This window comes from Andrographis paniculata, unplaced genomic scaffold, assembly GCF_009805555.1.
Source record: "Andrographis paniculata isolate CXL003 unplaced genomic scaffold, ASM980555v1 Contig30END, whole genome shotgun sequence".
Taxonomy (NCBI): domain Eukaryota; kingdom Viridiplantae; phylum Streptophyta; class Magnoliopsida; order Lamiales; family Acanthaceae; genus Andrographis; species Andrographis paniculata.
The window spans coordinates 3,380,052-3,404,066 of NW_026137563.1; the positions used below are offsets into that span (position 1 = coordinate 3,380,052).

General features: G+C 37.2%; 5 protein-coding genes across 6 annotated transcripts; all 5 read right to left on the minus strand.

Annotated features, from left to right (window-relative positions):
- Nucleotides 1–874: 874 nt before the first annotated feature.
- Nucleotides 875–2,214, minus strand: LOC127246469 (30S ribosomal protein S13, chloroplastic-like). Of its 2 annotated transcripts, XM_051267884.1 has the most exons (4): nt 2,021–2,214; nt 1,717–1,941; nt 1,309–1,505; nt 875–1,174 (listed from the first exon to the last, which is right to left on the minus strand). In XM_051267884.1, the coding sequence occupies exons 1-3, from the start codon at nt 2,135–2,137 to the stop codon at nt 1,344–1,346; spliced, it is 504 nt and encodes a 167-aa protein (XP_051123841.1). In that variant the 5' UTR covers nt 2,138–2,214; the 3' UTR covers nt 875–1,174; nt 1,309–1,343. The 2 variants fall into 2 exon arrangements, with proteins under 2 accessions (XP_051123841.1, XP_051123840.1); XM_051267883.1 differs by lacking the exon at nt 875–1,174 and having other exon boundaries at nt 1,184–1,505.
- A 259-nt stretch (nt 2,215–2,473) lies between these two features.
- LOC127246468 (mitogen-activated protein kinase homolog MMK1) lies at nt 2,474–7,315 on the minus strand. The gene is made up of 6 exons (XM_051267881.1): nt 6,965–7,315; nt 6,744–6,873; nt 4,281–4,418; nt 3,675–4,007; nt 3,109–3,289; nt 2,474–2,976 (listed from the first exon to the last, which is right to left on the minus strand). The coding sequence occupies exons 1-6, from the start codon at nt 7,198–7,200 to the stop codon at nt 2,801–2,803; spliced, it is 1,194 nt and encodes a 397-aa protein (XP_051123838.1). The 5' UTR covers nt 7,201–7,315; the 3' UTR covers nt 2,474–2,800.
- A 2,463-nt stretch (nt 7,316–9,778) lies between these two features.
- LOC127246988 (nitrate reductase [NADH]-like) lies at nt 9,779–13,399 on the minus strand. The gene is made up of 4 exons (XM_051268680.1): nt 12,226–13,399; nt 11,998–12,138; nt 11,356–11,588; nt 9,779–11,261 (listed from the first exon to the last, which is right to left on the minus strand). The coding sequence occupies exons 1-4, from the start codon at nt 13,250–13,252 to the stop codon at nt 9,927–9,929; spliced, it is 2,736 nt and encodes a 911-aa protein (XP_051124637.1). The 5' UTR covers nt 13,253–13,399; the 3' UTR covers nt 9,779–9,926.
- A 5,004-nt stretch (nt 13,400–18,403) lies between these two features.
- On the minus strand, nt 18,404–20,064 carry LOC127246956 (probable indole-3-pyruvate monooxygenase YUCCA10). Its single transcript, XM_051268634.1, has 3 exons — nt 19,290–20,064; nt 18,825–19,193; nt 18,404–18,739 (listed from the first exon to the last, which is right to left on the minus strand). Exons 1-3 carry the CDS (start codon nt 19,917–19,919, stop codon nt 18,578–18,580), a joined length of 1,161 nt encoding a protein of 386 aa, XP_051124591.1. The 5' UTR covers nt 19,920–20,064; the 3' UTR covers nt 18,404–18,577.
- A 1,122-nt stretch (nt 20,065–21,186) lies between these two features.
- On the minus strand, nt 21,187–23,688 carry LOC127246946 (uncharacterized). Its single transcript, XM_051268617.1, has 2 exons — nt 23,494–23,688; nt 21,187–22,631 (listed from the first exon to the last, which is right to left on the minus strand). Exon 2 carries the CDS (start codon nt 22,624–22,626, stop codon nt 21,652–21,654), a length of 975 nt encoding a protein of 324 aa, XP_051124574.1. The 5' UTR covers nt 22,627–22,631; nt 23,494–23,688; the 3' UTR covers nt 21,187–21,651.
- Between the last annotated feature and the right edge of the window lie 327 nt (nt 23,689–24,015).

Genomic DNA, 24,015 nt, shown 5'->3' on the forward strand with positions numbered 1-24,015 from the left:
TTTAAATATTTTACAGCGATCTTTACTGGTTTTTTCACCTATATCGTTACATTCTTTTTCATCTGCATCGACTCTCAACACTAAAATATGTCTAGAAAAGAATACAGAAAAAAGATATATCAAATCACATACACATATATTTTATCTCTAAACATTGATATTAAGAAAAAGGGACTTCTATTCATAGGTCTCTCAAATGATATTTGGGCAATATTATGAATGCTGATATTTCTTAAAATCTCAATTTTATAATCTCGTTTATCAGGCGTTGGGCGAGTAAATATGAATAGCACAATAATGTTCAAATATTTATTTAATTTGGGCCTTATTCGTTTTGGGTTGTAATACTTAGGCCCTCATCTAATGGGCTCACTGGCCCAACATGATGTACATATGGCCCTTGTTTTGGATCAGGCCCAATTCAGAATTAAAGAGTCCACAGACAATTAATTCAGGTGAAGTGAAATAATATGGGGAGTGGTTTCCAAGGATTCAATTTGATATTGATATTCTATTTACACTATGGAGGCCCTATTGACTCCAAGATAAGTTGCATGGTCACATGGGCCAAAATTCAGGAGTTTTTCTCCCGCTACATAATGATGCTCCTGCCTTAACTGGGAAGGAATTTGGTCATTTTGTTTTCAAGGCTGAAGGAAGTATGATCACAAATTTCAATCTAGGATGGATTTCTTGCATGTGTTTCACTCTCATGCACAATGGTCATGGTAACTATGATTTGAACATATGTTGGCTTTTATGTGTTATACATAGTGTTGCATTAGTGGTACAAATTTTGGATCTTTTACAAACTCTGATTTAGTGTTGAAAGCCTGAAGCTTTTTCAGCTTCTTTCCGATAACCAGGTGGAACAGGATGAAGTTTGAGATGCAAGAACAATATCAAATTTCACATGGAAAATGCCCCTTCTTTGCAATGCCCAAGAGCTAAAAACAACAAAAGGAAAGAAAGGAGAGAAAAAAGAATGACCTTATGATGACCTACAATAATGTCAGCCCTCGCAACCATTCCTGTTATAGATATTCTTAAAACTGACTTACTATCCAAAACCTCGGAATTAACTCAAGAATCCTAAGAATTGCTAGAGAATCCTTAACATGCATCTCACCAGCTGATTAACTCCCAAACCCTATCAGCATAATGTGCAAGAAAGCTGGACAAATAAATGCAACACAACCTTCATTCTTGCTAGCCAAAAAGATGTGTTAAGGAAAGAGAATAGAGCAAATCCCTGTTGAAGACAGTTAATTTGATTACAGATAAAGATACAAGGTTTAGAGAACCAACCTGTAAATTATGCAGAAAGAAATAGCAAGCAATTTTCACTTCTTCTTTTTGCCAGGAATGGCTACCCTCTTGCCTTTCAAGGTCCTGCAGTTATTCTTAGTCCTCTGTCCCCTACAAGGCAATCCTTGTATATGCCTAATCCCCCTGTAGCACTGTATCTCCTTCAACCTCCTGATAGCAAGTGCGTTGAACCTCCTCTGCAAATTTAATCAACATAATCAGTTTGGGGGGAAATGAACCTTCAAACGAAGAAGATCACGGCTAAATATGAATGCTCAGCTCAGAAATTGTCTTAACATGAATTCAACATAGCAGCAATTGGTACAACACACCACAGCAATGTCACTCTATTAATTGAAGCAACCAAGTGCGAGATAGTGTTGTTAGAGTGAATTTCGAAACACTTACGAGATCTCCTTCAATCATATACTTGGAAACCTCTTCACGCAATGTGGTGAGCTCTTCCTCAGAGAAGTCTTTGGTCAATCGATTCTCAAAATTGAGATCATTCAGTATTTGCCTGGCGGTAGTGCGGCCGATTCCATGAATGTACTGCAGAGAATACTCCACCCTCTTGTTGTTTGGAATCTCAACTCCACCAACACGCGCGCACTTAATACTCAATCCACCAATCTGAAATTCGAAAACTATAAACACAATCAAATCGAGAATCCCCACATGTAGAGGGGGGGACAAATCAATCATGTGTTACCCTGGGGAATGTAGTGGATAATGGAAACGTCAAGGCGGCGGCTTTGGAAGAGCTAGAGATGGGGTTGGATATGAGCGAGACTGAAGGGAGCACTGGCGTAGCCAACGCGTGCGCCATTTCTTGACCAAAATCCTGCAAGATGCTCGAATGTGTTGTGAGGACGGAGGTGCTAAATCGGAGGGATAGGGTGATCTTTCCAGACTCTGTTCTTATCTTCCATTAGTCGGGCCGGGCCGGTGTGGGCCGGAACCAGGAAGCGTGTTATATAATTGAGACGGGGCCCAATATCTTATCTTCCAAGTTGGGCCGAAATCAGGGCCCGGGTTATATATATATATATATATATTTAATATAGCTACTAGTTATTTCATATCAAATCAGGTGAAGGAAGTGTAGACAATATACGAAATGCTTGTCCATCAAAATTGCATATCTGAACAACATACACCATAATAATCATAATAATCATCATCATCATAAAAATCACTTTCACAGACAGAGAGACTGATCATCTGCCAAATTCACACTAAGTCTACACGACCATGGCTAGTTCAAGGTTGATTTTTCATCATCAAACGTCAAATGAAAAGGCAAAAGCAAAACAAAGCAACCACCCAGTCTGTGTACGGATGGGCTTATGTACAAGAGACGGATGTCATACAACATAATATAACATGTCACAACACAGTAGAGTACAGTACAGACAAGGCAAGGCAAGGCAATGCAACCACAAACAAAACAATAGTTTACTAAGCCAGGCAGGGCAGGCACAACATTTCTTCACATGAGCTGATACTCAGGATTGAATGCCAGAGACTCCCTGTAGATCAACTCCTTCATCTGTTCTTCCGTCAATGCATGCTGCTCGAAGTCAAAGCTAAAAGGAGTGGAGCAAATGGGCTCATCGCTGATGTCATGGAGTGAGTTCAAGTATGGATGGGCCAATGCATCTTCAACTGCCACAGCCATACCACACAGATATTAGTTAATTGAGGAAGAATCGTTAGATGCATCATCATTGGCAAGAATGATGGTGAAAGCATAAATTTGTCGCAAAAACATCAACAAGTAGGCAGTAAGCTACTTACCAGTAATTCTTCGCCTAGGATCAAATGTCAGCATTTTTTCGACTAGGTCGATCGCAAGAGGATGCACCTGGGGAAACTTCTCAGAAAATGATTGCCGGGGATAAGGTGGGAGCTGCCTGATGTATCTTTTTGCATTTTCATTCAGGAACTCCAACTCAGCCTCAGATGGGGTGCCGATCAGCTGCAAACAAACAAAGCTTGATCACATTTATTATCTAAAATATGCATCAATGGTGTATAGCAGTGAAAGTTTAAGGGGAATTCCCAAATATATTTTGTTGTTAATGGCATATAGTTGTGATGGTTTAAGGGGGAATTCCCAGATATAGTTACCTTCATAGACATAAGCTAAATCAAATTCATCAGAAAAATAGATGCCTACAGTATCTACATCAGATATGAAGATTCATCAAGAAATTCAAATTCATGTTTGTGAGGGAGGTATGATTCCAAATTCTTTTCTCTTTCATACTCGAGAAAATGGACCATGGTGGAACAACCTTTATATCTAGGGCATAGTAGGACTTAACATCATGAGCATAACATTTGACATTTGAAACGCATACCTCTATCAAAAGGCGCAACTGGTGAACATGATCTCTACCAGGAAACAGTGGCTTCCGATCCATCAATTCCATGAAAATACAACCGACTGACCAAACATCAATAGCTGCAGTATAATCAGATGAGTTTAACAATAGCTCTGGCGCCCGGTACCACCTTGTAACAACATACTCTGTCATAAAGTCAGTTTCAGAAGTCACACGAGCTAATCCAAAATCACATATCTTTAGATCGCAATTTGCATTCAGGAGAAGATTGCTGGGTTTTAAGTCCCTGTGTAGAACATTCGCTGAGTGTATATACTTCAACCCCCGCAGAATCTGATACAAGAAATACTGCACGCACATAGGGAAATGGCTGTCTTAGTAACAGGCCAATATGATAAAGAAATGATGATGGTTCAAGGAGCAATGAACAAGCACATCACATAGAAAAACAACAGTAGTAATTCAGAAACCATGAGACACCTGATGCCCTGTAACTTCAATGTGAATTAGAAAAATAAAGAAATCCATACAATGGTGTAAAACATAAAGGATCCATGCCCGGATTCAGGAATCACCAATTAACTTAAGCAGGACTTCTAATAATGAAATTTTAGTATGAACCTGGCAATGCTCCTCAGACAATGCTTGATTAGAACGAATGATCTGGTGGAGGTCTGTGTCCATAAGTTCATATGCAATATAAACATCATTAAATGCATCCCTTCTAGGTGGTGGAATGATATCTCTAATTGCAACAACCTGCGGCAAATAAGATCTACATTAATTGACTAAAATAGTGTTTATTAAAATCCCCAGCCTTTAGTTTCATGCTTCAAACTTCAAAGATTTTAGTGATATCAATAACAAAGAGCTTGTTTTGATCAAATAAGAAGTTTACTACAATTAAACATTCTTGCACCAGAATTCAGATGTCATGAGAGTCACATAAAGTGTGCAGACAACAGATGAACCAATCTCCAAAATATCAAAAAATAAAATTGAATGACAGGTAGTGGACTTATAGAATAAAGGAGCAACAAGACTGAATTGTGGACAAAGAATGGTGTGATCTAACCAAGAACGAAAGTGATGACAAATGAGAAGCTTTAACTGTTCTTTAAACATATATCTACCCCTACCGCCTCATACCTTATGCGAGATACCTTAGAAACTAAATTATCTATAGGCCTTTTTATCCCCAATGAATAAGACAGCGGCTTAAGAAGGAAAGTATATTGGTTTACATAAATTGGAATACTGGGAAGGTGTACATTGAAGCAAAGAATTATGAAAGCCAAATAATTGGGGAATAAGTTTGAACCAACATTTTTACTTATCTTGAAACATTTTCAATAGAGAAACATGAGGGAGGATGGGATTAGGAATATAGATGCATAGTGAAGAATAAGGACTAAATGAAAATTGGACGGCATGATCCTTGAACTGTCAATATTTTCGGAAGGGCCCTGCTTACTGCTTACTTGATTACTACAGCTCATTAGAAGTACCAAAAATGACCCTTAAAAGTTTAAAGCATCGAGCGTGCACACACGGAGTTATCAAAAGTAAGAAAATGACACATAATATACTTATCCACATTTATTAAGCAGAATAAATTACCATAATCTTGAAAAGGAAGCAATAACTTAACAGAAATTGGCAGCATAATGAAAGCCACTTAATTTTCCTCAACAAGTTCAATGTATATTCAAGCATAAAAGGGAAGTCCATAAGATTCAACACTTCATCCCCCGTGTAAAGTCATCATGGTGCACACTATCCTCACGGCACTTAAGGCAAGAATTTCGATGAACAAAGCACCTTATGAAAGGAGTCATTATCATTTTTAACTAGATGTAATAATGAAAAAATAAAAAGATAAAACTCAGACATACATATTTATATATTCAAGGATACTTTTTCCCTTTTTCTTGCTATTTTAATTTTTCTTTACTTCCATCTATCAATCCTCCTTTTGCTTTTATGGCGACACCTTCTCTTCTCATAGTTAATTGGTGGTTCTTTTATGTCACCTTCCTTTGTTTTGGGTCACTCATTAAAAGTAAAAGCTCTTCAAGTTCATTATATATTAACTATTTCTTATGCAAGTGCGGGATTCCATCGATTTATGTTTCTAAACTCAAAATACTAGGCTTAAAATATTAGCATAAGTTGGTAATGTTAAATTACAAAAATATGAGCTGAGACATAGAATTAATATTGACAGGTTGGTTTTAAGAGCTATGATTACTAATCCAGTGCTATCACACGTGTACGCACGCACACATATACACTTGATTAAATTTCTATTATAAGTTATTAGTCATATAGCATATTTCTTATTAATGTAATATTGCATGCTTATACAAGGTGTACACGTTGCCATAGTCCAAAAACACTTTTTCACTATGATGTTCCCTGCAATATAAGCAACTAAGGCACATTCAACGGCCATCTTGTTACCTTGTATGATAAACAAGACATGAGGGAAATCTAGGTCATGCAAATAACACCAAAAGTTTATGTAGTTAGGGTAATTTAGAGAAAGACGTTAACTTACTAATACCGGAAGGAAAAGAAAAGACATTCTTCCCCTAATCAACAACAACCATTTTGTGAAAATCATACCCACAGACCTGACCACATTTACATCGAATACACAAAGAAAATAAGATGTTTCGTGTATACAAAGCAGAATCGGAAGTCACAAAAACCTAGTATCCAGGAAAGTGGCATTATATCAAATCAAGGTGATTGCTAACACAGACAAACACAAGAGACAGTAAAACAAAATAAAGGAACAAGAAGAAAACATATTTGAGTTATTACATCTAATTTATATCCTGCATACACCCTCTTAAAATGCTGGTCTTTCTAACTCTTTCAGATAAGCATTTCTAGTCTGTCAGACCAACAACTTTGGTCCATTCTAACTCACATATTCAATTATATATTGCCCGATCTAGAAGGCTCCTTGCACAGCGGAAGAGTGAACAATCATAGTAAGTTTGGGATAATTCGCGTAGCTATAGAAATATTGACACAAAACTGACAATCAAGCCATCAAAAAAGGAGTACACTAACGTTTTCGTGATCCATGTGCCGAAGAAGCTTGATCTCACGCAGTGTCCGCTTCGCATCAATTCTATTATCAAAAGCATTCGCTATTTTCTTCAACGCCACATGCTCGTTCGTCTCCGAGTTCAAAGCCGAACTTTTCCAAAACCAAAATAAAAGTAACAGTAAATTAGCATATACACACGTAACTCCAGGAACATAACAAAACATAAGTCAAAGTTTGGTACCAAACGATTCCGTATGCGCCTTTTCCGATGGGCATAATTGGGGGTTTGTACTTAGAGGTGACCTCGAAGACGTTCCCAAATATGTTGTACTGGATGAAGCGGCCTCCGTGACTGAGCGTCGCCGGTATGTGATCGATCGGAGGCTGCGCAGATGGCTGCTGATGTTGCTGCGGAGCCGGAGGCGGCGCCTCCGCATCCGACATCACGGTGTCCGCTGGCTGAACCCCGCCGTCCATATCTGTCCGCCCGTCAAACAAACTACCCAATAAAATCAAAATCGAAAAGTTGAGAGGAAGAGAGAGAGAGAGAAAAGGGTACGCACACTTCCCCTTCGTATTTATATGTCTGATTTTTGCCTCACTATGCCTCTCTGTATGTGTATGTATATGCGTATCTCCTTACATCGTGACCGGGCCCCACCTACCCATATTTATTTTATTTTCATTTCGCTCTCTTTATTTATCACTTATTGCATTTACACCTAATATATATTTTCACCCTGATTGAATAAACGATTAAGCCGCCGAAGTTAGGTATTTATTTTATTTTCATTTGAAATTTGGGTTTTGAATACAAATTTGATTAAATAATATTTTAATTTGAAATACAAACCAAGTATATCTGTATGATTCAAATTTCTGTATTTATATTATTACTTTTAAAATCAACTATGATTGCATTTTATTGAAGGATTTTTAGATATTTTTACTATACATTATATTTTTTTAAATATTAAGATTTTTTATATTGTTATAAAAATTAAGTTTACATCGTATAATTATTTTAATAATAAATAAAAAAATCTATTCAAAATATAAACTCAAAATTCAACCCCCAACGAACCCACCCTATATGAATTGTGTTAATAATTTTAAAATGTAAATTGTTGATAGTCTTATACTTAATGTTAAATACTCAATCATTCAAAATTGGTTTCTTGATTATTTTCATATTATAATCTTAGTTATTAAAAAAAAAAAAAAAGAAAGAAGTGGACTTAATGATAGTAATATCTATTCCATCCGTAAATTTATTGACGTTGGCCCATAAATCATTACAAATAAGCTCATCTCTGTGGTAATAATAATAATAATAACAAACATTTTGTATATTAATTGCTCTACCAATTTAAATAAGCCTGAAAATCCAATACGAGTAATGAATGACATGCTGGACACCTCCATTAAGAAAAATAAATAATGCTACATTCATACTGACTAGTGAAATAAATAAATAAATACATATGTACATGTAATGTCATTTTCTTACAGGCTTTATTCGTTATAGCCCGGCCTGGCCCAGCATTTGCAATTTCTGGGCCAAAACTAATTTTCAACAGAATCGAGCCGGCCCAAAATGTAATACTAGATTTAAATGGCCCAATTACAAGTAAATAGCTTCAACTCAACTTGTGTGGAAAAAACGAAAGATCACAGCAGACATGTAATAGACTTTACAAATTCCATTTCAGACAAACATATAAAATCAAAACTAAAAAGTAGACAATAATAACCACTAGGAATCCAATGCCTCGCAGTTCCAAGTGGTTTGGTTCAGTCAGTTTAATCCAAAGAAAACTGGATTAGTTGAAAATTCTTAACTCCTTCATTATGCGACAATGTTGGTCGTGTCGAAGATCATGACTTAAAGTGGGTTTGAATAAAATCTTATTTTGACTTGTTTCACGTTCTCTGGGCTGATTTCTTGGCTTAAATTTATGGGCCTTTCATCATATATAATTATTTATTTACTAATTTTGGTAGCAAAAGTAACAAGTCCTAAATCCGTTACTAAAACGAGTATTAAATTTTGAAAATGCAAGCAAGGCATATGTAATTTATACACGCGTAGAGAAAGATAGAAAGATAGATAGATAGATGTGAAACAGTGACATTTTGTGACGAGGAAATGGGAAGACATTAAAGGTAGCTTGTCCTTAACCACGACACGACACGACACAACCACAATAAATAAATAAATTATTGAAAAGTGAAAAATAAATGAAAACAATATAATGGGAGAAATTGAGAGAGAAATTAAATCAAATTTGGGATTAGGGAAAGGGGCCATTGGAGACATCCAAGTTCTGAGGTGAGGTGCGGAGAACAGTTTTGGTGCCCTTTCAATGCATCCAATCCAAATTTAAATAAAGCAGTCAAACTATTTATTTATTTACCTAATTAATAAAAAATATACGAGTATAATTAAACAAGTGGCGTGGGTCAATGACAGCCAATGGGCGTCTTCGGTTGGGTCCTACTAATGATTCTGTTTCTTCCCTCCATCCAAATTTAATTTCTATTTATAAAAAATGTTAACATTTTTCATTCAAATTTATATTTATTTTTTAATAAAAAATATTAAACAATGAAATAAATTTTTGAAGTAACCATTTAAAGGAATTTTATTTCCATTAATCCGTGCAGGGTGGATCAGGAATGAATCAATGTTACGATTTAATTGCTGAATTTAAGTAACATTAATATAATAATTAAATAAGCATGCCAATGAATAGATGCAGAGAGTGGGAAAGCGACAAGAGTTAATAATGTGGTTGTCGAAAGAATATTCAATCATTTTGCACACAGCAGCAGCAGCATCTAGTGAATATTCCATTGATTTATATGTCATGGAATATAGAAGCATTAAATTTATTTATTTATTTATTTTGTGTGATTGCTGAGTGCTGGACATGATGTAAAATTCATATTAGCGTATGTTAGTACATCACATTTTGATTGAAAACAATAATGTATAGATTAATGAATACTTATACTAGGATTGATTATTTATTACTAACTAATGGACATGAAATGAAATGAAAGAAACATGGAATTACAATCTGAGCACCACCCGGAGATCATTATATAACACTAACACACTACACTTATTTACATAAGGTAATGAATACAGATTTACGGTTTTGCCCTCCCCAATTAATATATAATTAATATTCATTTTTCTAAAATACCAATAAAGATTCCTTCGTATCATACCCCATCTTCTCCAAATTAGGGTTGACCGCAAATTGCAGCATCGGCGGCGGCCCGCAGGCCAACGCCAGAGCATCCTCCGGCGACGCTGGAATGTGCTCTCGCAAGATATTCTCGGTAATGAATCCCAAGCTGTACTTCCATTCCTCCTCCTTGATACTCTTCTCAATAACATACCAAACCTTGACTCTGTCGGGGAATTTCTCCGCCCAGGAGTCGAGCTCTTCTCGCAGAAGAATGTCATCCTCCGTCCGATTTGCGTACACCACGTACATCTCGGTTGTGTCCTCTGGATCCTTCATAATCGCTTGCATAACCTGGTAGATCGGAGTGATCCCGGTGCCGCCGGCGATCATCGCTAGTTTCTTAGCAAACTTCTGTTTGCCGTGCACTGTGAAATAGCCTTTTCCGTTGTACTCGATGTGGCCGAGCGGTCCTTTCACGTCGATGAAGGAACCGAGCTCCAGAGAATCGAGATGCTGCGACATTAGGCCGCCGTTGGGGAATTTTGGGTGGACGCCTTTGAAGTACACCTTCACAACGAGCTCGAAGTAGCCGACGGTGTCGATGCTGCTCGACGGCGTGTACGCTCGCATACAGAGCTTATCGTCTATGGTGGCGCTGATGAAAATGTGCTTCCCCACAGGTAATCCCAGCACTTGATCTTCACTAGGCAATGCGAATCGGAATATCCTCACATCGTGAGAAATCGAAATTTTGTCGACGAGTTTGCAGGGGATTTTCTGGCGGGGCACCAGCGCCACCATCCTCGCCGGCGCCGCCTCTTTGATCGGCGCCAGATGCAGAAGACTGGTCGCGCCGTGTACGGAGTTGTTCGGCGACGAATCATCAGCCGACGCGTAGCCCGTAGTGATGAGTTCCCCAATTCTATAATCCTCCAGCATTTTCTTGGCCTTATCGGAATGTATGGCGTCGAATTCCTCGGTGCAGTCGGTGCCGGCGTTGATGAGGATGCTGTCGGTTCCACCGGGGTGGTCTTTAAGGAAGCGCGTGCAGTCGTAGACGTGGCCGTGGACGATGATCCAAGCAGATTCCGGCGAGTTGTGGCGCTTAACTTCGGAGACGGAGTACATTTTGGAGACGGTGTTCATGAACGGCGAAGATAAACTCTTCTTCAAGGATTGATTCTCGTTGGACGATTTCTCCAAGTGGCGCTCCTTCGCCATCCATCCGCCGGATTGGTTGCCGGGCTGCGTCGGATGCTCGAACACGATTCCGATCTCTCCCCGGTGCGGTTTGCAGACGTTGGTCTTGACCCGAAACCAGCAGTTGTTCATCATCCCCTGCATCAGTAATTGCGAGTCAATACATAATTGTAACCAGCATTTCACAAGAATCAAGCTGTGTGTATATATATATATATATATATATACATACCATGAGATTCCAGATGAGCTTCTCCGGCTGGGTGTTGAGGGTTTCGTCCCAGGCCCGGACGGCGATCTCCTTGGCGCCGAGGAGGTCGAGAACCTCGACCTCGAGGGACCAGAAGCACCAGCACCAGTACTTGCCGTACTTGTTGGGCTTCTCCTGATGGTCCAGGTCGCATATCTGCCATGTCTCGCCGCCGTCCATCGTCACCTCTACTCTCGTCACTTTCTTCCCGCCCCCTGCGCATTAATCAATTTGCCGTTATTCATCCATCCATATACACATACATGCCTATGACTATGGTGCTGCTAATTACTTTTTATATATATTCAAGAGATTTATTTGTGCTTGTAGCAGCAAATATAGACTCAAAAGCCCAAAATTAATTGATTATTTTAATACACTGGAAATTTTGTAGATGCGGTGCACCTGTATAATACTAGCTCACGGTTTCAGTGCCACGTAGCAAACTGAAACCAGGAATCTTTTGCAGAAATACTGTGAACTGGGCGACTATTATACGATGCATGAACTTAAACACCTATGCATATCGTGTGATGCAGGAAGCAGGCGGGGGATAACATGGAATTTGATTATATATTAGACACTCCTATTTTAATTATAGTAATATTTATCCTTTAATTTTACCTGAATAGGCGTAACCCCTCAACGTGTAAGGTCTCTGAGTAGTCCACGAGTTGATGGGCAGTATCTCCTCATGACACGGTGTGGTAATGACCGAGTTGATGTTCAACTCGTTTATGATGTGCTCAGGCTTGTACCACCAAGCTGCACCAATCAATTCAATCAAATAACACACAATATACTACTCCTATATGGATAATTAATAGCACTGTATATACCAATATACCATACCTTCTGCGTTTGCAAGTTCAGCATCAACATGGGAAGGGAGAACCCTGTTGTCCTTATAATGGTAATAACAGTCGGATTCTTGTGTAGTGACAATGATGCGCTTCAACCACTTCACCATTCTCCCGCCGATGAATCCCGGAATAATCATCCTCACCGGAAATCCGTGATCCGGCGTCAGTCTTTCGCCATTTTGCATGTAAGCCAGTATGATATCCCTGGAAGGATCCATCGCAATTTCCTTCTTCAGACTCGTGCCGTATTTGGAACCGCCGCCGCCGCCGCCGCCGGGGAGATCCTCAGCCCCTTCGAAGCAGACGTTCAGGGCGCCCTTCTTCTTGGACATGATTCCGCACCGTTTCAGCAGCGCGCGTAGAGGCACGCCCCGCCACACCGTGGTGGAAATCCCGGCGGCGCCCCAGTTGAACCCGATGGTCTGCTTGAACATGTTTTGCTCCTTGCGGCGGTTTCCGGCGCACACGAGTGTGACGGGGAATTCCTTGCTCGGGAACTCCGTCACCAGCTGGTTCATGGTGAACCGCATCGGCTTTTTCACCAGACCGGTGACCTCGACCGCCCATTCCTCCCACAACGCCTTCGGGACCGGTCCGTGGTTGCGGACGTAGTGGAGAGGAACCGGCGTGATGAAGCCGTGGTGCATCAGCCTCGGCAGCGGCGCCTCCGCGTTGAATGGGTGTTTTCCGGTGAGGCGGACCATGGAGGGGTTGCGCTCCACCCAATTGTCGGCGGTGTTCTCGTCGCGCGGATCGAGAATCGAGGGTTCCACCTCGGCGTTTCCCTTCTTTATGATGGAAGAATAATTATTTTCGTCGTCGTCGTCGTCATCCTCATCGCTCGAGGAATACTCGAATCTAGAATCGCCGACGAGGGGTTTTTGTGGGAAATTGTAGCCTCGAACCGGGGAACCGGCCCGGCGGTGGGTGTTGTTGGGCCCATTGAATTGCCGGACCACCCCGGGCAAACCCGGTTCGAGGCGACCGAATTGCCTGTTCTCGACGGAGGCCGCCATGTCGCACGTCGCAGTGGTGGTTGGCGGCGGCGTGGGTGGGTGGATGAACGGGGAGGAAGGAAGCTCGATTCGCTTCTCTTCACAGACAATATTTGATTTTATTTATTTTGTTTTCCTTGGTGGTGGGAATGTTTCAGAGAACGGGGGGCAGCTTATATAGAAATTCAGTGGGGACTATTCCTCTTGACAAAAATATTTTGTAAAGATCTAAGGAGATGGGTCCACCCCGTGAGCCATCACTTTATGTATAGAATGACATAATTCTTGAATAAAAAATAAAATGATAAGTTTAGGTGCAATTGCAATTTGCACTTTGCAGCAGGGTTGAGCCCAGGGGAGGTGAAGCTGTGCCTCGGGCAGTGGCGGCGCCAGTGGTTTTGGTTGTTTCTTACCGTCTATCTTAATTGTAAGAAAATTTGTCATTGTTAATCTTAATTCCTGTCCTTTAGGAAATTACTTCAGTTGACAAGTGATGGCATCTACTGTTGGAGTTGGCACTAGGTTAAATTAACTTTAAAATTTATTCACATACACAAATTTATAAATATACTCTTGCTGCATATATGGGTACGTGGTAATGATTTTTTCGTAAAGATAGTTACGTAATTTAGACACACTTTTTTAGGAGTTAGAATTTTCATCCCCAAATATACATCTGTGTAGAGTTGGTTTGGCAGTGTTATCATTAATTATCGGTTTTAATAGGGATTGAAAAATTATACATATAATTATTTATTTACGCTTCATAAATAAAAATTATATATGTTATCATAGAAGCGAGCAACGCACGTAGAGGCCTACTTGCACGTTTTACGTAATTGCCTGCAAGTGCCCATTAATTTAATAATATGCGTTACACCCACAGCTTTGGGAAATAATCCTACGGGCCAGATATTTTCATTTGACAAAAAACTAATATATATGTCTAAATCCAATTACGATATTTACATATATATATATATATATATCTGGAAAAGCGTAGACCTCGTCTACGAGTGATGTTATTATACTTGCAATGTTAGTTGTACGGTGTATAAAATTAATTATACATTTCCTGTAATATTCATAAAAAAAAAAAAATATATATATATATATATATATAGTGACACTTGCATAACTATATAGGGTAGGGTACGTAGAATAATATAATGTGACGATATATGAGACTAATTAAGCTATACGTGTATTTTATTTAATACCATATGTATTTTTAATGCAGATAATTGACTAACACAAGACCAGGACCAGTTGATTTGGAATGAACATGCGTATATAAAAGGAAATGTAATACTGGACGACAGAAAGAAAGGCAAAATAAAATTGACTTGCGAATTAAATAAAATTAGATTCCAACATAGTCGCAGAAGATTCCCAAAGAAACTAAAATTTTATTACACAAGATGAAGATCCCACCACCAACTATTACTAATACATGTGAAGGCCAAGAATAAGGCGACTAACAATGGATTAGTAAAATACAGAAATGGTGGGGCCTGCAAAAAATTAATTAGGAAGAGCACAATAATAGAAGCTATGGTAATTAGTATTGTATTGGTAAATGGTGGGCAGAAGAAATAAAATAAAAAATAAAATATTTTATTGTGAATAAAAAGTACAGAATGTACAATATACATTCATTCATAGATTCGGGGTAGGGGCAAATTAAATTAAGGTGAATTGTGAAGCGGCGCATGGGATCTCCAACGGCCAAATGGTTTGTTTTGGGGCAAGGCAATGGGCGGGTAAGGGTAAATGTGTAATTTCAGATCTGTGGTGGTTTGGTTTTGGTTATATATACTAGGAAGGAAAGCCGGGCAGACGGGCACAGCTGGCGCCTGCCCTGCCCTGCCCAATTCACGTTTGTATTTGGGGAAGGGTCATCGCGTCGCATGCAAAGCATGCAAGTGTATGTGTATGTGTATGTGTATGTGTGTGTATGTGTATGTGTACAGTTGGTTTGGTTATTACCTAAATAAAACCTGCAGCGCAGTTGGCGCGAACTAGGGAAGGGTCAAAATTACTATGTTTGGGCGGCGGCCGGTTTGCCTTTGTAATGGAAATGGAACCAATTCGTGTCTCAGGAGCCACTCGCCTTTTCGTGAAGCCTGGAGTCACTTTAGCCCTTCTGCACTTACACTCCCATATAATAATAATAATAATAATAATAATAATAATAATAATAATAATAATAATAATACTAATAATAATAATTAAATCGTTTCTTTTTTTTTTTTTTGTTTAATTTTATTTCATCCACAATTATTTTATATATGTATATATAAATTTTTAAAAGAGAGAAGATATTTGTGGAATCCCTCAGCTCAACACAGTGAATATATGTATATTGATTTGATTAATGCGATCGAGCGTGTAACTGTGCACTAGTAAATTATTTCAAAAAATGCGTGTCTGTCTCATGTTTAATTTAATTTTATTTCATGGTATATATGATTTAAATAAAAATGTATGAAGGTGTGGAGGACACGTCACGTATGTGGCAGAAAAGAAGGTGATGAAATTGAAGTGGTTACACAGATGCAAGTCGGTATGGATCCAAATTTAGGTAGCATGGGAGCCAAGGATTTATTCATCAAGTGCAAAGTTTTGTCAAATTGTGACTGTGAGTAGGGAAATAGCGTCCATAGACTTACTTAAATTAAATAAAACTGTTGAAAAGTCATTATGATACGTACACCACGAAGATTAAGAGAGGGCTCAAATAATTAATCTTTCATTAGTATTATAGTTTAATACATGAGTAGGAATCATAACTCTCTGTCAAGTGTCAATGAATAATATTAATAAGTTTATATAAGTATTATGGACACTTGTAATAGAAATTCTATAGTTTAAAATTACAATATATATATATATATATATATTTATAAATACAAAAAGGCATTATTTTTTAAAGTATCTAAGATATATATAATGTTTTTCCTATAGAAAATAATAAAGTAATAATATTAATGGTTTTTTTGTATAATGTTTTAAACTCGTAGAAAATAGTAGAGTGAGAGTATAGTAAAAATGTGATTATATTTTACTATTTATTTTTTGATTTTTTTTTTTTAAAAAACCCATTTTTTATTAACAAATTTTTATCTTTATCTTTTAAATATGAAATTTAATATCCATTTTATTATTTAAAATACTATATTCATCTATTCTTTTTCACATAATCTATTTTCTTCACTAAGTCATTTCAATATTTTCATGTCAATCAAGACATTTATATTTATCTTCACTTTAAAAAAATGATAAAAACTTTAATTTCTTTTATGTATACTAACTACATCAATTAATTACACATATATATAGTAATAGATATATGATCACTCATTTGATAAATACTATTGGAAGTAGCACAATGCATTAACATTCACTTATATAATCGTCATTTAATAAATGATTAATAATAATCTTTCAAACTAATTTTACCCACGCCTTATTTTCCTTTTACTCTTATTATTATAAATTAAAATCAACTAACACATTAATAGATTGATTACTTTTTATTAGTTCTTTTAACATTTTATTTTTGAAAAAATAAAATTGGGTATGATCTTTTTATACTATATCTCAGTTTTTACATATTTAACAATTACAATTTTAAATAAAATTATGGAGTAATATATTTTTAATTAAAATATTAGTTTGGAAAAAAATTAAATTCAGAACTCCAACAAAAATAAAAAAATCTAAGAAGGTTTGATATGTAATTCATTTGGCCAATATGATATATGAAGAATTTAAAAAATATATCTTACTACAATTTTATAAATAAATAAATCAAATAAAAAGGCATGGAAGATATTTGACGTGACATATATCTTGTGGGGGAAAAACGCACCGAAGCCACACCTTGTCTTATCCATTTCCTACGTTCAATTAATTACTAATTACACAATAATTGCTATAAATTTTTATTGAGTTGTCGAAGCTTTTAGGGTATTAGGACACAAAAATAATTATTTATTTGTTTTTTATTAGTTAAAGAAGAAAGAATTTTATGCTTTTAGTTTGTAATGTAACATTTACTACTTCCTTATATAACTTATTAATCAATCACGACATATATATTTTTAAAAATTAAATAATCTTTCTCCCTATACATATCTTTTAAAAGTAATGCCCTAATCTGGTGGAAATAGAATGAAATCATGATTAAATAATTAATAGTTGATAAATAATTAATAGCAAGGACAGTTTTATAACCAAACCTGGGTCGATCGAAACAAAATGATTTTTCATATATTTGAAGAGTAGTGATATTCCTCTCAAATTATTTAATTATCATTTGTCAAACACAGTAACCAATTGGTTTGTTCTTGTGCGTGTGATGTATATTTACTATTTATTTTTTAATTTTATATTTAAAAATACTAATATATATATATATATATATTTATATATAAACACACAAATGGAAACAACACACTCAAACAAAGCACAGGCTTAGACTTATGAATATGTGTAAATTTTATTATAGTATAAGTTATCATTATATTGACAAAAACTACATGGATCGGAGTATAATATTTTATACATACAAAATTTATGACAATAAATAAGGCAACATGCAGATAAGATATATAATATACTACTACATAAAATTTTATTATAAGAGGAATGATTATGATTATTTTTTATTTTTGACAAATCCTCCAATAAATTTCGTGCTAATTTCAAACCACATAATAATATATTAATTATAATATAAACATGCTGTTGTTGATTAATTTATAATTCCATAAAAAATATATATATTTTATTTTATTGATTGGATGAGTTATAAACAAATACTATAAGAAAATAAAAATAAGTGATTTATTTTTTTCTTGAGTAGAATAGATCCTAGATTTCAATATCCAACTGTCTGCCCCTAGCCATAGGATAGGAGCCACTCTCAGCTTTAAAATCAAAATGATTATTATTGATGAAATAAATTATTGGAATATACCAACCAAAACGTCAGCACGTGCTAAGGAATCTATCTCACTCTAGTCTTTTTCAATTCCGACTACAGACTACAGTATGTGAAAATATGATCACCACGAAAAGTTGCAATAAAATTGTGGGGAATCTTTGACCAGATGCTCCTTTAATACTAATTCAATTAATTGCTCCATGTCTTATTAACAATAAAAATTCATTCTTGAAGAAACCCATTAATCCATATTATTTATACAGAAACATATTACTTCAAAATACAACATAATAATCACATATATTTAAAACTACTAATATTACTATTAATCCATATTATTTTAATAATAATAACAATAACAATAACCAGACACAACTAAAGTACTAAAGGAACAGTCAGAGTTGGGCCTTGATGTCATTGGCTACATTTCGGGCATCCTGTGATGATCCAGGAAATCCTTTACGAGCAAGCCCAACACTGTACAGCCCATTTTTACCTTTCCAGTAGTTTGGGCCGTTAAACGAAAACCCATCATCATTTAACAGCCCATAATCCTCCTGCAAAATTGGGTTTTCTCATTTTCAGCCCAATAATAATTAATTCACCAAAAAATATCTATATTTTAAAAGAAATAAATAAAACCTTGAGCCACTGCTTGGTAGATCTTTTGAAGCCTGTGGCGAAAATGATGACATCAAATGGATATTCCTTCCCGTTCTGAAGCAGAACAGTGTTATTGGGCTTAATGGTTTTTATTACCGCCGGCAGCACCTGAATTTCTCCGGACTTGATCTTCTCAACTGTTCCGACATCGATGATGGGAAACCTTCCGTACTTCATCTTCACTGTAAAGGGCCCTTCTTTGGGTCTTTCAATTCCATATTTGGTCAAGTCTCCAAAAGCTAATCTGCAGGTCATTACCACCACCCACTCCACCCAATGTAGAGGCAAATGCTTGAACAGAAAATATAAAGCATTTGCATTCATCACCCACCTCGGCAATATATGCGTCTACATCATATACATGCATATATATATATATATATATATAATTAACCGATTAATTTTAAATTGAAAGTGTTAACATAACAAGCAGCAGCACTGTACCGGGCTTCGGACAAGGATGGAGGTCTTGGCGCCACAGTTAGCGAGGTCGAAGGCGATCTCCATGCCCGAATTGCCGCTCCCGACAACCAAAACGTTCTTTCCTTGAAATTTCTTACCATTCTTGTACCTGGTCGAGTGCAGAACCTCTCCCCGGAAATCAGACAAACCCTCCACCTCCGGCAAGCGTGGATCGCACGATTCTCCGGTGGCGACCACCAGAAACCGCGACCGGTAAACCTCGAATTCCTCTTGCTCCGACGCCGAATTCCTTGCCTTGACGGTCCATTCGGCGGCGGCCTCGTCGTAGTCGGCCATGACCACGTGGCGGTGGTAGATTGGGCGGATTTGGAAGGCGGAGACGTAGTCGTTCAGGTAGGCGAGGAATTGGGTTCTGGAAGGGTATTTAGGGTAAGATTGGGGCATTTCCATTAATGGGAGCTGACAGATTTTCTTAGTGAGGTGGAGATGAAGGCGGTCGTAGGCATACTTTTGCCAGAGGGAGGCGAAGCAGTCTTCTCGTTCGAGGAGTGTGTACGGGATGGAGAGGTGGTGGAGGTACGCCGCCATGGCCAGCCCCGACGGTCCGGCGCCGACCACGGTTACTACTGTTGTCCTCTTCTCCTCCTCCATGGGAATCAAATTAAGCAGTGAAGTGATCGAGTGACTTATTAATGAATACTACACTATGATTGGATAGGCCAACTCCAAACCCTTTAATTGATTATTGTTCCTTCTTTGTTATCTGTGTATATATAAAACGTTTGTTTGTACTATGGGCTTCGACGTTTATGTAGGTATAATGTGGATGTTTATTCAAATATTTTCTTAAATTTTTATTTTTTATAAAATTCTCTTACTTGATATATAATATTTATATTATATTATTTAGTAATATAAAATATTATTTTTTATACTTACATAAATGCTATATAAGTATTTGTGGCCAAAAAGTAAAATTGCATAATTATCGAGAAGTATCGTTCAAGATTGATGTGTTACATGTGCGTGCAATAAGACAAGCAACCATCAGCATGTCTAGTGTATATATGTGTAAGATATTTTATGTAAATAAATAAAATGGAAATCCAATATAATAGAGGCCACAAATATATACGCGAAAAATAAATGCAACTAATAAGTAAAAATCGCAAGAAGAGCCGTGGCGTTCAATGACATACATAAATCTGGACTGACATATGTCATTTTCGCCTTCACCCATCAAATTTCTAACATAACCTAACCTAACCGAACAAACATACCAAACTTACTTGTACACATTTTGAAAATATTCTCAAATTTGTAGTATTATTTTATAGACAATAAAAATGAATAAAGTATTAAATTCATGTTATAAACATTCATTTTTAAATATATATATATATAATAAAAATAATACGAAAATCTGCAAAGTCTTGCTCTATCTATCTATTTATTGCGTTGCCCTCCAAAATGTCATCGAAAGGATGGCAAAGAAAAGAAAAGAATAATAAAAACAAAAAGTCACGGAGAGGATGGAGGAGGGCCGACACCATTGAAAATGAAAGTAACAATTATCAATATCAATATGAATACAAATGCTAATAATAACTAACAGTGATAACATTCTGGAAAGTTATTATAGCTAATTTGTAGTGTTAGTGGTGAAGGCTTAAGACACGAAACAAACTGGCCCGGGCCACTTGTAGTTAGTAGGGAGGGTGATCTCCTCGTCCACTCAACCTATTAGGCATCTATTTATTTTTATTTTCTTCTAATCAATTACCTCATAGGCATAGTAATGAATAAGCAACCAATCCTAACAGAAGAAGCTACATATAATACATGCATACACACATACATATAGCTCTATTCAATCCCTCCAGTCTAGTATAGTATAGTATAGTAAAGCCTCCAAGGATTGAACACAAACCAACCAAATAGCAATGGTACAAGTGAGACCCAACCATGAATCCACAAAAGGTTGCAGAGTATGAACATGAAAATGAAAGAAATACACCAACTAGCCTAGCTAGCTACACCTACTATCCTCCTCTTTCTCTTCCTCATCAGCACAGCAGCTAAGGATTAACAATATTAATATAAATAGCAAGGAGCTATCCAAACAATAATGATAATAATAATAATAATAATCATAAGGGAGGATGATCCGATGAAATGAAATCGACCCTTCCAACACCTAAAATCATAATTCCAGCAACTGCCAAGATCAACACCCCCAAGCACTACTATAAATCATATGCAGCAAGTAATAACAATAATAATACCATATTTTTTCAAGTCCCATTGGTACTGTATCAATATTATTTGAAACCATAAAGAGGATCAGAAATGCTTGGGTTTGGGTACCTTCCTTCGCAGCAACTTAGTTGCCATCTCTAAGTCTTCTTGTGCGCCTTGCAACCCACAATCTCGCACGGGGGCGCGCCATACGGGAAGCATTGTTTCCATGGCGCCTAGATGCAACTCGAGCTCCAAGCCTGCTGATATCATCATCAAGGGCTTCATAATCGCTGTCAAAGAAATCAGGAGTAATTGTGGGGCTGCTCCAGCGGTTATTGAATGCAGGGAATCTAAAGAAGGGCGCATCCAAATAGTCATGGCCGCCAAAGTCCCTCGGAAATCCATGATGGCTCCTCTCTAGTACATAGTCACCGATGACAATTGCCCCCGGCATGGTAGATCTAATTGAGCTGAACACATCACTGAGTTCTCTCTCATCCTCGAGCTTCTTCCATTTCTCTACATGTGAAGGGTCAACATCTCGAGGGCGTCCTAGAGGATGCTCCACCTTCACATGCTTCCTAAGTTCTTTGTAGGAACCAACAAACAAGCAGCAATCTTGCATACAGGTGCGCTTCTTTCTATTAAAGTACTTGCGCGCAGGTTCTAACACTGTCCAGCCTTTAACCTGACCACGGCAAAGTGGACATGGAAGTTCTGGCATCTCACTCTTTGCATTGGGCAAACTTGATTCCTCCAAGAGGGCTATATCACTGGTCGCCCCTTCAAATGGTGGTGTGCTCTTGTCTGAGGAAACCTTAGTGTAGGCTTTCCTATACTGTTCAAGACAATTGGAATATCGATGGCTAGTGGCACACATGTAAGGACGGCAACCCTTGTCATAAGAGGAACAGAGTAAGAGAACTGCATTGTGAGGAAACTCCAAGCAGACTGAGCATCGTGCATCTTCCCACTCTTTCTTTTCTGATGCTGCTACTCGTCTTTTCTCATGGTGGGAATCTTCAAAAACTTTCATGTGTCGAGATGATAACTTGCGTAGACTGATCCCATGGTGGTTAGAATCAGATTTTCGGTCCAGCATCTTGGATTTGGCCATTGAGGCTTAATGAAAGGACATCGCCAACAATAATTTAGCAAGCGGACAATGTGAAGCAAACAATGCCACAACATAATTCAATCAAAAGACAGTTCCCAAAATTCAGAATATATTTCACCTAAAAACTTAACAATATAATGCTCGTTGAATTAACAGGTGAAATCAAATAATACTTAAGTGGAATTTACCTAAAAAATCTCATGAAACTACGATACATTTCAAGTCCTGAAGTATATGTAGCATGCAAAAGTAACCATCAGTCAGAGAACATAGAAGATAGATCAAGCAAACTTGCAATTCATATCAAACATATCGACCACAAACACCGCAGATTTGAGCCTAAACTGCTTCATGAATTCTTCTATACCAAAGATCAGAATTTGTGGTTGGCAGAAATACTTCATTTCAAAATCATTGGCGTCAACTCAAGGCATATACACTTCACTGAACTAATTACTTAAATCTAAGTCAACTGGTGAATATTAAATAAAGCACCCTGCAATGCATACCCAAAGATGTAATTTTCTCCTCCACCACGATTAAAAAACTAAACTTCAAGCATCATAAATATTGGGAGATTGCCCATTTAATAATTTCACGAGGATCTACCCAGCTAGAACAAAATCAAACACCAGTTCGCAAAAAAACTACAAGTATTTTCATATACAATAAATCTGCATTCAAAAAATCCTCTCAAAGACCCATACCCTAGGAACGCCAAAGAACCCAAAAATTCAAAACTTTCAACCGAAAGGCCTCTCATTTTTGCTTCAACTTCAGCGCATAAATTATATCCTTCGGAGCACATTAACATAACAAAAAAATAAGATAAAATAAGATTGCGATAAATCGAAAAGCTCGGGTTACCTGGAAGTAAAAAACAATCGATGTGAGCGGGCGCAAATCACAAAAGGCGACGATCTTGTTTCTCTAGTTTTCTCAATGTATCTCGCTCATCTACGCCAAGTAAATAGAGCACAAGGGATTCGTTGAATTTCAAGGGTTACGAGAGGAGCGTGGCTGTCCGAACATCACGTTAGCTTTATTGCAGGCGTTTCATTCATACATATATATATATACAGGGAGAAAGAAGTGCATGAAACCGTAATTTCACGGAACCAGAGGGCCATTTTGCAAATAACCATTTATATTTCACTGTTACAATAGCGACATGATTACCACATCGTGTGCCACAGTGACAATGATAGCCATCGTCCATAGCCCTCTTGGATTGGCTTCTAAAAGGTGGTTCTGCTTCTTAAAAATATTTATTGCTGCCTTCTCCTCAAGTGCTTTTTTGACAAATACATCAGGGAGTGGTTCTGAAAGCAGAAGCAAGCAGTTTTACTGTATAATTACAAATTTAACAATAATAATAATAATTCATTA

What these genes read in the sequence shown, in the direction of transcription:
- LOC127246469 (XM_051267884.1), bottom strand. Translation starts at nt 2,137, where the DNA reads ATGGCGCACGCGTTGGCTACGCCAGTGCTCCCTTCAGTCTCGCTCATA. An exon ending in TATCCACTACATTCCCCAGG is followed by an intron (nt 1,942 to 2,020) that starts GTAACACATGAT and finishes TTCGAATTTCAG; the next exon opens with ATTGGTGGATTGAGTATTAA. An exon ending in ATATGATTGAAGGAGATCTC is followed by an intron (nt 1,506 to 1,716) that starts GTAAGTGTTTCG and finishes TTAAATTTGCAG; the next exon opens with AGGAGGTTCAACGCACTTGC.
- LOC127246468 (XM_051267881.1), bottom strand. Translation starts at nt 7,200, where the DNA reads ATGGACGGCGGGGTTCAGCCAGCGGACACCGTGATGTCGGATGCGGAG. An exon ending in TGTCTGAGGAGCATTGCCAG is followed by an intron (nt 4,008 to 4,280) that starts GTTCATACTAAA and finishes ATGTGCGTGCAG; the next exon opens with TATTTCTTGTATCAGATTCT. An exon ending in TCCTAGGCGAAGAATTACTG is followed by an intron (nt 2,977 to 3,108) that starts GTAAGTAGCTTA and finishes TGGCTGTGGCAG; the next exon opens with TTGAAGATGCATTGGCCCAT.
- LOC127246988 (XM_051268680.1), bottom strand. Translation starts at nt 13,252, where the DNA reads ATGGCGGCCTCCGTCGAGAACAGGCAATTCGGTCGCCTCGAACCGGGT. An exon ending in GAGGGGTTACGCCTATTCAG is followed by an intron (nt 11,589 to 11,997) that starts GTAAAATTAAAG and finishes ATTAATGCGCAG; the next exon opens with GGGGCGGGAAGAAAGTGACG. An exon ending in AGCTCATCTGGAATCTCATG is followed by an intron (nt 11,262 to 11,355) that starts GTATGTATATAT and finishes TTACTGATGCAG; the next exon opens with GGGATGATGAACAACTGCTG.
- LOC127246956 (XM_051268634.1), bottom strand. Translation starts at nt 19,919, where the DNA reads ATGGAGGAGGAGAAGAGGACAACAGTAGTAACCGTGGTCGGCGCCGGA. An exon ending in CCATCCTTGTCCGAAGCCCG is followed by an intron (nt 19,194 to 19,289) that starts GTACAGTGCTGC and finishes TATATGATGTAG; the next exon opens with ACGCATATATTGCCGAGGTG. An exon ending in CTACCAAGCAGTGGCTCAAG is followed by an intron (nt 18,740 to 18,824) that starts GTTTTATTTATT and finishes CCAATTTTGCAG; the next exon opens with GAGGATTATGGGCTGTTAAA.
- LOC127246946 (XM_051268617.1), bottom strand. Translation starts at nt 22,626, where the DNA reads ATGGCCAAATCCAAGATGCTGGACCGAAAATCTGATTCTAACCACCAT.